The following is a 13,544-nucleotide window of genomic DNA, read 5'->3' as shown; positions in this document are numbered from 1 at the left end:
TTTTTTGTGAAATTGTGTCCAATCACAATTATTGTTTGTAGTCTTTTTTTGTTTAGCTTAAAACTAAATGATATCAAATAATGTAAATATCTCGTTTTGTTTAAGACTTATGCTGGAACAAGGAAAACACAAAGTGCTGCAGAAGCAATTGACAGGAACGGAGTACAGTATTTTGGTTTAATGAAAGATATTGAAGTTGCCTGCTTTGTCACTAGAGGAGAGTACGGCATACCGGGCAACTATTCAGATATCGTAGCGAACAATCAAAAAACGTTGCAATTTGTTAGTGGTATAAAGGTAAGAATCATTTTTAATATTATTGTTGGACTGTTAAGAATTTAGTCAAAACGGTAAACAAGTGTATGTTCTCAAAAAAATTGATAAAGTGTAAAAAATGTTTTGTTATCAGCTAAGTACTTTCAACACATATCGTGCCATCATCAGACCTTCCTAAGAGGACATTTAAGATAAGATTTTTTATAAAAAGAAAGATTGAAAAACTTACGTCCTCTTATAAAACCTTCATAGAAGAGCAATTGCTAAACGACACAATAAAAAACATAGATTTGGGGCATAGCCACAGATATCGGGTATAACAACCCCTTAAAATGAATTAATTCACATAAATTCCTTTTTTATTTTAAAAAGACAACATGGCTGAGTCAAACCATTTTGAGCCCACGTGAACTGCTGAGGAGGATTGTCATTCATTAAAATGATAAAGAAGGAACCAAAATCTTAAGCGACCTCTATAATATTCGTAAATAATTATTAATAATTAATTAAAATTGAAAATGATTAAAAAGCCATGTATATGTTAAATGAATTTTAAGTTAAGAAGGTATGGTCAAGTTGTTAGTTGTACTGATATTGTACTCCTAGTTTTTACTAAAAACAAGTGGTAATATTAAATAGTTTTTAAAATGAAAGTGTCATCTATACGTAATTATTACTTTATTATTGTGAAAAGAAAACGTTAAATAATAAATATACACCACCGTACAATCATTTTGTGAGGTTAGCTAGCATGCGATTGGTTTGTCACTTACCAGAGTCGGACTGAAGCTTTCGCCACCGCAGCTTAAGATGACTTCACATAATGTAAACACACCTTCCGATCTTACCAGTCCAGTAAATCAACGTTCGAATATAACAAACAGTTATGCATCAGCCGCTTCACATTCTTTTCCGAGTAAGACCCAAGCAATTGTATTTAGTTGTATCGATAATGCTAAATTGCAGGATTATTTAATTCCGTTGGGCACAATAATCAACCCAAAAAATATCATTTTTTCATCTAGATTATCTCATAATAGAATCTGCATGTATTTGGCAAACAAAACCGTAGTAGATAATTTCATGACACAACATGGCTCTATAGAAGTACTCGGCGAAGTTGTAACAACACGGAGACTTGTCTCTCCAGCAGAAAGACTAGTCTTGTCTGGTGTCTGCCCGTCAATTCCTCATCAAGTATTAGTTGAAGAATTACAGAATATCGGTTTAAAGCTTATTTCCCTAATAACATTTCTGAAAATTAGCTCGAATCTTCCGGAATATAGTCACATATTGAGCTTTCGGAGGCAAGTTTATGTAAGCCCTATAACATCATCAATTCCAGATTCTATTCTAATAAATTTCGACCAAATATCTTAGCACATATTTTTGTCACAAGGTACAGTCACCTGCTTTATTTGCAAAAATACAGGACACATATCATCCCAATGCAATAACAGTTCAGTAACGGAATCAACTCTTATTGATTCAAACAATGAAGTACCAAATCAAACAGCTCCAACAAGTATATTACACAAGGTATCAAACACTCAGCAGTCATCAAGTGATGCATTATCAAATCCGAGCATATCACCTACACCTAAAAATCTCCATGACCAAGCAATTACTAATACTCCTACTCATAGCAACACTTTCAATCAACCACATTCAGCGGCAATACCGTTTCCACAAACTTCGGAAGCAATATCCTCCAATCTATCAGCACCTCTTCCATTAGATATAACTTCAGAAAACTCTAACAAAACTGATACATCACCACAATTTTCTGAAACAACCATTTCAACCAATCTTACAAACAAAACTTCAAGCTCGACTTCTGTCACTACCAATGAGTCTGCTCCAGTACTTCCAAATGTAATAAAGCCACAACATCTAAGTGAAAATTCTAATAGTACTTGCGAAAACGCAAGTTCTTCCATGAAACGCAGTATTGGTGAGGTTGATACGCCTCCTTCAGACTCAGCAATTTCATCACAAAATCTGTTTGCAAAACCCAAATCCTCTAAACCAAACAAACCGCGCTCATCTAATGTCCCATCTACACGGGAAACTCTTGAAAATTTTATTGATAATCATACCCCACCATTCGTTTTAAATTACCACCAATTGTCCTTACTGATTGATAATGTCCAAGGCTCCCCCGACACTATTAGTGTCGTTAAAGAATTTACAACTGATATGGCTCGTTTACTCCATCTTTTACAAAGCAGCTATCAATATGCAAATAATAGATCTGCAAAAACCAAGTTTACAAAACTTCAAAAGAAACTACATAACCATTTAGGGAAAGAGATTTCTGACTTAGACAGTGACTCTTCTGTAGACAATTGTTCAGTATCATCTAACTCCGAATCTGTTAACAATATTCAACTCGATATCTCAATGGAACATTGATGAATTTTTCCATCGTCTCCCTATGCTACAGCTTCTTTTATCTGAACATTCTCCAGATATTATCTGTCTACAGGAGACAAACTCAAAGACCAATCAGTTGTACAATTTAAAATATTTGACTTGCTTCCGCAAAGACCGTACAGATGCAAGCCGTACAAGCGGTGGTGTAGCAATAGCAATCGTTTCTTCAGAAAACAATCTTCTTCTCCGTTTAACTCCAGAATGTAGCACATATTCAGCTGAACTCTACGCCATATACCGTGCTGTGAAACTTCTTAACGAGCTTACACTCACAAAAGCCCTGATCATAACAGATTCTCTTAGCTCTCTAAACACATTAAAACACATTTTTCCGAAACATCCTTTTGAAAAGTTGCTAAAATACCAGCTGTCCCAAGCTCATGAACATGGAAGAAGCGTCCAGTTTTTATGGGTTCCCTCGCACGTCGGAATAACAGGAAATAAAGAAGCTGACAGGACTGCACGAGAGGCAATTTTAGGTGATTTTTCGGAGCCGATAGGCAAGTGTGTTTCCAGTGACTTAAAAGCTTATTTTAAAAATAAAGTGTTGTGTTTGTGGCGAAATGAGTGGTCTCAAAATAATTCTAAGCTGAATAAAATCAAAAATAATGTGTCTCAGTGGATTCCACCGTCGCGGAATAGACGAGAACAACAAATTGTGGTTGCGCGTTTACGTCTAGTACACACCAGGTTAAAGCACTCTTACCTTTCAACAAAGAAAATTCTACCTATATGTGATCAGTGTAACGTTCGATTAACAGTCGAACACTTTTTAACAAGTTGTAGTAAATATGACCAAGAAAGACAGCGTAACAATATTCCAAACGCTCTACCAGAGGCTCTAGGTCAAAACTGTTCCTATGACAATATAGTTAATTATCTAAGATCCATAAACATTTTGTACAATCTGTAGTTGTTTACTTTTGTTATTTATATTTTGTTCCGTCGCTAATAACCTTTTGGTGGATGCGACTTCTTTTTCTAATAAAAAAAAAATTTTAAGTTAAGATACTAAATTTTAAAGTTTTTTCAAAAAATTACTATTATTAATATTGAAGTGAAATGTTAACGTGTATATAAGTTATCAAAATTCTTTAAAAACAAAACTGTTATAGATTGACCAAGTGTGGAAGAAGTTAGATGAAATCAAACCTAGATGAAATCTCATTTGACAAGATCAGATTTCTAAAACTGGTTTTATAAATTAACAACCTTATTAATTAATTTAGACAAATCTCAAATATTTTACTTGTTTACAAATATGTAATCATTGAAAGAAAACTCAAGAATACCTAAAAAGTAATGTTCAAAAAACTTTCATAAATTGTTGGGTATACTGTATACTAAACCAAAATTATTAAAGAAATTTCTTAAATAAAGAAAAGATAGGATCAAATTTACCATTTATTTGAATCTGGGTTGTTAACACAGTTTTGAGGGTTTACTTTCATTTCTCTGCTTATTTCTAGATCTTCTAGTAGGTTCATTTTGTTATAGTTATTATTAGGTATGCTATGTAGGATTCTACTATCTTTTTGGGGACTAAAGCTATGTTTCGATGCATGCAGATGATGACCATTTATCGATCTTTGACCGATGTTCTTTGATACGTGTATCCAATGGTCACATCGTTCTACCCACGTAGGTCACAGGGCAGTCACCACATGACAATTTATAATTGCCACTTTTTGAAGTTTTTTTAATTTTGTCTTTAGTATGAGAAAAAATAGACTTGATGTTATCTTCACATTTAAATGAAAGTTTTAAGTTTGGAATGTTATTTAAGATTTTAGCTATATTGTCTGAATGATAACCTATGTATGATATACTCGTAGATCTATACATAACTGCTGAATTGGAATTGTCCGGGGCCGCAGTATAAGCTAGAGATCTGTTCCTTTTATTCCTTAGTTTGTTGAGTATATTATCAACCAAAGTAGGGGAGTAACCGTTACTATATGCAAGTTGTGTAGTAATATCTAATTCAGAAGTAAAATTTGTGTCTGATAATGGTAAGCTAAGTAAACGATGGATATGATATTAACAATAAAAAGAAGACATCTTTTGTTGAAAAGGATGATTAGAAGATCTACGGATAGTATGGTCAGTGTGAGTTGGTTTTCTAAAGACTGAAAAACTTACAGTCTTTTCCAATGTTAAGAATTTATTTGGTAGAAGAAATATATTAACCCATTCGCTGCCTATCGAATAGAATGGAACTCAACTAAGGGCCATACTGTTGAACGGCTCCTAACTGAAGTAACCATATTAATCGTTGGCCCGTGAACGGCACCTGACTGAAGTAATCATATTATGCGCTGGCGCGTGATTATCAGCGAATGGGTTAAGACGGATATTTTACATTTGATGAAAAACAAAACACAACAATTATAGCCATCTCTATCTATCTACTGGGGACCTAGAGTCACTGCCACACCCCGCATTGTGACCTTCATCTTTTGCGATCGGTCCATTACTCCTCATTTGTGGCTCTATCTCTCATTATTCCTCTAGTTAAATCTGTTCACTGTAATTCTGGCCTCCCTCTTCTTCTTTTACTCCATCGAACATACACTGAGGTGCAAAAAAATCGATCCAATAAAATTTGGTAATTTTTGATGTTTTGAATTTCCTAAACCTGTTGTCCGATTTAAGTGATTTTTACCACGTTATAGCCTTATCCATTGACAATATCGATGTAATAATATTGTTGCTAGACAGTTAAACTGTCATTGTATACCGGGTATGCGAATCAAACTGTTTTTTTTTTCTCAAAGTTCGCATCATCCTGTGGACTATTTTAGCATTTATAACATACTTAAATTAAAACCCAACTATAGCCTCAGGTTTTCTTAACATTTTGTACTTCGATTCATTCGCTTATGTTGAATAACAAAAAGTTAGGTACTTTAACAACTGGCCATGTTTGTGATCAGTACAGGGTATTTCTAAATAAGTGCGACAAACTTTAAGGGGTAATTTTACATGAGAAAATATTGACAATTTGTTTTATAATCATATATTCGTAAACGCTTCGTTTCCGAGATATGGGATGTTCAATTTCTTTTTTACAAACTGACGATTTATTTATTGCTTTAAAACCAGTTGAGATATGCAGATCAAATTCGGTGGGTTTTAAAACGTAGTTATTGCACATTTTTTGACATACAATTAAGAATTTTATATTCACCATTGGCGTGGGTACGGGTAATATTATCGGTTTATTCATCCGTATTATTCGGTAATAAACACCCTTTTGCGCGCTACTGGTGAATATTAAATTCTTAATTGTATGTCAAAGAATGTGCAATAACTACGTCTTAAAACCCACCAAATTTGATTTGCACATCTCAACTGGCTTTAAAGTAATAAGTAAATCATCAGTTTGTAAAAAAAATTGAACATCCCCTATCTCGGAAACGAAGCGTTTGCGGACATATGATTATAAAGCAAATTGTCATTATTTTCTTATGTACAATAACTTCTTAAAATTTTGTGCAAATATTTTAGAAACACCCTGTACTGATGACGAACATGGCCAGTTGTTAAAGTACCTAACTTTTTATTATCCATCATAAGCGGATGAATCGAAAGATAAAATCTTAAGAAAACCTGAGGCTATAGTTGGGTTTTAATTTCAGTATTTTATAAATGCCACAATAGTCCACAGGGTGATGTGAACTTTGATGAGAAAAAAAAAACACAGTTTGATTCGTATACCCGGTATACAATGATAGTTTGACTGTCTAGCAACAATATTATTACAGAGATATTGTCAATGAATAAGGCTATAACGTGGTAAAAAATCACTTAAATCGGACAACAGGTTTAGGAAATTCGAAACATCAAAAATGACCAAATTTTTAGTAGATCGATTTCTTTGCACCGCAGTGTAGTTTTAGGGCCTGTTTTGGATATCGTCTATCTGTCATTCGCATTACATACTATGTCCCTACCATAAAAGCTATTTGTATTCTATTGTAACTACGGTCTTATATAATTTTTCTAAAAAAAATACATAATAATCTAGACTGATCTTTAATTTATTAGTATTGGATAAGATATCAAAATATCTAAGTAGTTAAGATTGTTAGCGTGTAAAATTTTAATAGAAACACACAATATTCTATTTAGTTGGCTATCACTTCGATACTAAACTAGCTTAAAAATTTTATATTAGACTATTTTTATAGTTCCAGTTGCTTTGTTATAATAACTAACCTGAATTTTTCGGTGGAAGAACTGACAAGTATGGTTTTTGTACTACGAGACTGTAACAAAAATATGCTCCTGACAAGGAGAATTCACCATTAGCAGTTACCTTATATGCGGCAACCAAAAAGAGAATGTTAACGGTTTCAATCTACTAGACACGTCTATTACGAGAACCGTTGTTCTAATATGCGACTCTCAGTGACACTAAAGATTAGATACACTTAATTTATTTTCTTCATTTACAATAGTTTGTGTTCGATCAGATTTCTCGTAATCTACATATCCAATCCATTGAAACCGTTCTAGTAAACTAAAAGCTGATAGTAGTAATAACGTCTACTGTAAAAATTATCAGACTAGTTTTCGAGCAAAGTTCTAATAATCTTGTGCATTTTCATTCCTATCATTCCAACTTCAGTAGTTCAGCCTTTTGTAATAATATTTGTTACGTTTGTATATTCTCTGGACTTTTTATACTGTTCATTTGTTCGAGAAAGCATAACTATTATGAAGTTCCTAAACCTAATAGAATTGTGCTATTAATTCATATATAGTTTATGTACTTCTTTGTTACCTACCAGAATAAGGTATTGTGATAAATTACAATAATATGTACTAAACACACACAAATACATATATTTGTTAGTAGAAAACATAAAAATTAACCTATTAGTGTCGGCTCCAGCTAGGTCACGAGGATATTTCTCGGCATCCTGTATGATTTATAATTTTTGAAAATCACGGGTGGTTGTAACCCAAGAAAGTATTCCACCTGTTGTCAATCTGGTGGTATGGAAACGATATTTATTGTCGTTTTCTGTGCTACTTCGATTGATAACTTATATTGTTTTTCGGTAGATGTCTCTAGTATATCCGCGGCATTTCGTTCTTTGCAATTCGGAAAGACCCAAAGCAGGGTACCTGGTGAAATCGGAGAGAAGAGGATATGGGACTACTGACGAGGGGGAAAACCTCCAAAACCGACATAGACTCTTCCTGCTCACTCCGATTTAACTTGAGTATAATGCTGCTGCATTTTCAGATTGCAAAGAAATTGAAAATGTTTATACATTTTTAATTTATAATTATGTTTTAAAGGTTCTAAATATTCACCCTTGATAAAACTTATTTTGTTCCCTATATTTTTATGCAATACATACAACTATTTTAAATAAAAAAATATTTTTGGTTTTCAGGCGATCAAGAACCCTGCTGGAGGAGAAGACATATATATGGTAACATCCAGATTCCAGAGAGTAGCAACGGGTACCTTAAACTCAGCGGAAATTAATTTTAGAATCCAAAAAGCTTCTACTTATGAGCTGACAGCTCATACAAAATGCGATCCACGTTACTCTCCACCCATTCCACCAAGAACCACGGGAGCACCCAACGTCAGTCCAGGACCAGTCATCTTTCCTCAAGATAGATAGAAAATGTACATCAATAAACCAAAAATTTTTATTAATGACCAGTGAATTAATTTATTTCTGTTTTATTTATTGATTACAAAGTTCAAATTTTTATCAAAATTTATCTAATAAGAGATCGTTGATTGTTTATTTCAAATAGCACCTATTTGTAAAACAAGGATATAAAATTACCCACAATATTTAAATTTCTACAGAATAAGCTTATTAAAATTGTTAAAATAAAATAATTTTTCTGCATAAAGGAATCAGAGACAAAACAGTATGTCAGTGATTAATTATCTTATTACATGTTGATAAGAAACCGTGTTACTAATTGAGCTGAGTTTGTTCTTATAATTGCCTCTTTTATTCATTATCCATCGCTTGGGATATGTTTTAAATTTTGAAGTTGCTTCTGTGTTACGTTTCATATTGTGACCAACATCATCTTCAATCCGTACGCGTCCACTGCTGAAGATATGTCTCCCTCATCTCTTTCCATCTGCGTCTGTTTTGTGGGGATTTCATCCATTTGTCCTGCCCAATTCCACTGTAGCGACGCGATTCTTTCGACAGCGTCTGTTGTTTTTGTTCTAAGATATATTTCTTCATTTGGCATTCGGTCTCTCAGGAGACACAAAACATCTGGCGCTCCATAGCCCGCTGAGTCACGCAAATCTTGTTCAGTACCTTTTTTTGTGATTGTTAAGGTAGTTCAGTTTACCAAACGCTGTCCAGGCTAAATAATCCAATTTCATGTCCTCTAAATTTTGAAGTTACTTCTGTGTTATGTTTCATATTATGATCATCATCATCATCAATCCGAACGCGTCCACTGCTGAACATAGGTCCCCTCAGCTCTTTCCATCTGCCTCTGTTTTGTGCGGCTTGTATCCATTTGTCCTGCCCAATTCCACTGTAGCTACGCAATTTTTTCGACAGCGTCTGTTGTTTTTGTTTTAAGATATATTTCTTCATTTGGGATTCGGTCTCTCAGGAGACACAAAACATCTGGCGCTCCATAGCCATCTGAGTCACGCAAATCTTGTTCACTTCCTTTTTTGTGAGTGTTCACTACCTTTTTTGTGAGTGTTAAGATAGTTCAGTTTACGAAACCCTGTCCAGGCTAAATAATCTAATTTCATGTCCCAGGTACTTATAAGATGCAGTCTGATCAATATCCATGTTTCTTAATCCGACCGCTAAGGAAGTGTGATATAATTTATTCAACATTACTATGTATTTCATCATCAATAGATCGGTTATAAGGACGATGTCATCGGCGAAACTCAAATGACTGAGCTTCTCTCCATTTATGTTGATACCATATTCGTTCAGATCTGCCTTCTTAGTAGTTATGATATATTATATTATTTTCGTTTTTCCTTCATGTCTTAGATTCGTTTTTAGTTCTCCATTCCGGAATAATCTTTTACACATTTTGTAGCGTAGCATTTTGACTTTCAACTTTATTTAATGGTGTTTTTTCGTTTCTTTTTACGTATCTCTTTATGTATGTATGTTAACAATATTTTAAATCATACATAATGTAAGTATACTGAGGTTCACATTCAGATGGCAGCGTTACAGAGATAGGCCTGTGCTTTCAATATGGCAGAAATAACTATGTACAATGTTGTAAAAGTTTTTAATTGTACGTTATGAGCCGGCCCTTATAAAATAATTTTAATTTGGGAAATATTTCTGAATGTAAAATGGAAAAATACTACACTTTCGTGAACCTTTTTTGAGTTTGGCCCTGCTTATTTTAAAAAAGTAGCAAAATTTACAATTTTACAACATTTACAACAATTTTAGAATTGGCAACACTGTTATCCTATTTAAGTACAGTGCCATCTGAAGGTGACTTCCACTATAAAAGTTTGATAACCACCAAGATTGCAAAATATTTTTGATGTATTATACACATTTTTCGTGATTTTTTTATTCGTCAGTAGTATGAGTAACAGAATTTTGTCTATTTTTTTATTTTAGTCGATTTTATATGTACATACTGATCTATTACTATATTTTGCTTCATTTTTTGTTTAGTTTTAGTCCCATTACGAGAATATTAACTCTCCGTCTTTTGTTTGAAATACAGATTCTTCCAGGAAATTGGTTTTCATGGAAGACTATATTTTTTTCTTGTTTTGTCCTTATATTCTTTAGTACGAATTTTATTTAAATAATAAAATAATGTTATGTTAATGTGAGATCTATAATTAAAGGTACATTTATAAATAACTGTTCCTTTAATATTAGATATTACATGGATTTAATTAGATAACAATTTTAATTATTTGTTGGCTTATTCTGTAAGAATTTGAATATCTTACACCTCTAAAGCAATAATAAAATGTTTAAAAATGTATTCAATCAAAGTAACTAATTTAAAAATAGGTATCCTAAAATATTACTGTCGGGATATAACTTGTGCATTTTCTACTATTTATAGGTATTTTTATGTTTACTGAAATAAATTCGTGTTTAAAAAAAAATAATCAGTTTTTAAGCTGCTGATAAGGATACTAGTTAATATTTATAATAATTTTTGTCATCGACCGATAATATTCTGAGACGATTTAAGAATATGAAAAAGAAGAAAAACATGTATATTGGCTCTTAGCGTACCGCTATTGTAGGTGTACCTTATTAGATTTATTTATATCTATTTATTTATTGAATAATGCTATTTTACCAAAAATGTGCAGTTAATTGTCATAAAATTTGTAATGTTGCCCAAATTATTATTAAGATTAATGTTTAAAAAATAATGTGATAATTGGGATTAAATTTTCTATTTTATGACTTTTTAACTGTTAAAATAATTGGTTGTTAAAATAAAAAATTGTAAATTAATTATAAGTAAATGTGTCTATTAAATATTTCATTATTTACTCTAATCCAATATTATGTTCTACTATCCGAAATACCAGTAAATAAACATCATTCAGACTAATGGCCCTACATCCGATAAGCCGATGTTAGAGTTAGAAGCGTGGTACGCTGAGGTAGAAAATCTTAAAATTTAATATATTTAAGTGATATTATCACCAAAAGCGAGACCTAGCTTAAGAGTCATTGAACTGGGTGAAAGGTAACACAAGGGAGAGAAACTGATCGAATTGTTTAATGAGAGGTATCACAAAGCTAGCAGATCTTAATCATGGTTTACAAATGCGTGCAACATGGAAACTAATAAAGAAATACAAACCTCAAGACAAACTAGACATAAAATTATTGAAAAACATCAGAGTGTAGAGTTGAAACGAAAACGAAAAATAGACTACCCCAGCTAATAGAATAAAAGTAAGAATCATTTTTAATATTATTGTTGGACTGTTAAGAATTTATTTGGTAGAAGAAATATAATAATCCATTCGCTGCCTATCAAAGAGAATAGAACTCGGCTAAGGGCCATACTGTTGAACGGCTCCTAACTGAAGTAATCATATTAATCGTTGGCCCGTGAACGGCACCTGACTGAAGTAATCATATTACGCGCTGGCGCGTGATTATGCGTGCGATATTACGTGCGAGGGTTAAGACGGATATTTTACATTTGATGAAAAACAAAACACAACAATTATAGCTATCTCTATCTAACTACTGGGGCCCTACAGCCACTGCCGCATCCCGCATTGTGATCTTCACCTTTTTCGGTCGGTCCATTACTTCTCATTTCTGGCTCTATCTCTCACTATTCCTCTATTTCAATCTTTCCACTGTAATTCTGGCCTCCCTCTTCTTTTTCTACTCCATCGAACGTAGTTTTAGGGCCCATTTTGGCCATGGTCTATCTGTTATTCGCATTACATACTATGTCCCTATCATAAAAGCTGTTTGGATTCTATTGTAACTACGGTCTTATTTAATTTTTCTAAAAAAATACATAATAATCTAGACTGATCTTTAATTTATTAGTATTGGATGAGATATGAAAATATCTAAGTAGTTAAGATTGTTAGCGTGTAAAATTTTAATAGAAACACACAATATTCTATTTAGTTGGCTATCACTTCGACACTAAACTTGCTTAAAAATTTGATATTAGATTATTTTTATAGTTCCAGTTGCTTTGTTATAATAACTAGGGAGCGGATTTTATGCTAAATGCATATTGCATGCATATTTCGCATATTTGAGACCTTTACTAAATTTTGCATATTTAAAAAAACATGCATATTTTATGCATATTTAAAAACATTTAAGTCCAAAAAAAAATTTTAATTTTTTAATTTGACACAAAATTTTTCCCCCCACAGGCTGTTCTATTAATTCGAGAACTACCTGAAGAGAGACTGCTCATTCTCTACCTTTTCATTTTTTTTCTTAGAAAATACCCGATCTTTATACAAAGTATTTTAGTGCTTATAATACGCCGTTATAAAATTTAATGATTGTAGGATGTTAAAATGATGAAGGATGGTTTACCAGGAAATCCGAATTTTATTTACTTTTATTATATTTAGTAGGTACCTATAATAATTCTGGTGATCCTTTTAAATCCCCTATTGTTAAGAGAATTTACACCTTTAAACCATAGTTTTACGATTTTCTGATGGAAATTATTAACATTAACGGAACATATTAGGGGTGAATTCCCTGATGTAAATATACTCGTACTAATAAGTAGCGTAAAAAAGAAACAGGAACAGATTACCTTAATATAGCTTTACCTCCCGACCCAGTACTGACTAGGTGGGAACTTGGTTGGAAACTGCAATTTGTATGCTGAACATTTTGTCCCAATTAAGGAATTGCTTTTAGAATTTAACGCCGAAGACAGTGCTGCTATTATAAAGGAATAAAGGCACAACATATTGTTAAAACAACTTCATTGGCTAATCAGTTAACTTTTATCAAGACGCATTATAGTTTTATAGTAAAAACCATAAATAATTTAGAGAAGCGGAAAATATCTTTAACAGAGTCCATCGAAATAGTTAGAAATTTTAAAGCAAACATTTCGAAAGTTCCCGGTGAAATCGGTCATTCAGTTAAAAAGAAATTAGAATTGGTTCTATAAAAATGGCTTTAAAACTTTGGAGGACATACGCGAAATTTTTAATGGAAATTTTTAAATTGATTTTGGTGCAGAATTTTCGGCTTTAACAAGTTATTTTAAATACGCCCCAATTATTTCTGGTGATGTTGAAAGGAGTTTTTCAAGTTATGAAAATATTTTATCTGATCAAAGAA

At 32.6% G+C, this 13,544-nt stretch overlaps 1 protein-coding gene across 9 annotated transcripts in view; it reads left to right on the top strand.

Moving 5' to 3' along the window:
• The window catches only part of LOC114335683 (major royal jelly protein 2), a 267,509-nt gene that overhangs the window by 152,242 nt on the left and 101,723 nt on the right, over positions 1 to 13,544 (top strand). For 5 of the 9 annotated variants that reach the window (XM_028285965.2, XM_028285962.2, XM_050655705.1 and 2 more), the window contains 2 exons: positions 106 to 297; positions 8,124 to 11,225. The exons of 3 other annotated variants lie outside the window; for them this stretch is intronic. In XM_028285965.2, coding sequence (XP_028141766.1) covers positions 106 to 297; positions 8,124 to 8,360 — 429 coding nt within the window. In that variant the 3' untranslated portion in view covers positions 8,361 to 11,225. Of the gene's footprint in view, positions 1 to 105; positions 298 to 8,123; positions 11,226 to 13,544 lie in introns of those variants that run through there. One more of the 9 variants, XM_050655700.1, reaches the window with a different exon arrangement.

Source organism: Diabrotica virgifera, chromosome 7 (genome assembly GCF_917563875.1).
Source record: "Diabrotica virgifera virgifera chromosome 7, PGI_DIABVI_V3a".
In the NCBI taxonomy this organism is placed as follows: Eukaryota; Metazoa; Arthropoda; class Insecta; order Coleoptera; family Chrysomelidae; genus Diabrotica; species Diabrotica virgifera.
Note: the sequence above shows the minus strand (reverse complement) of the source record. Positions and strands in the feature narration are given on the sequence as shown.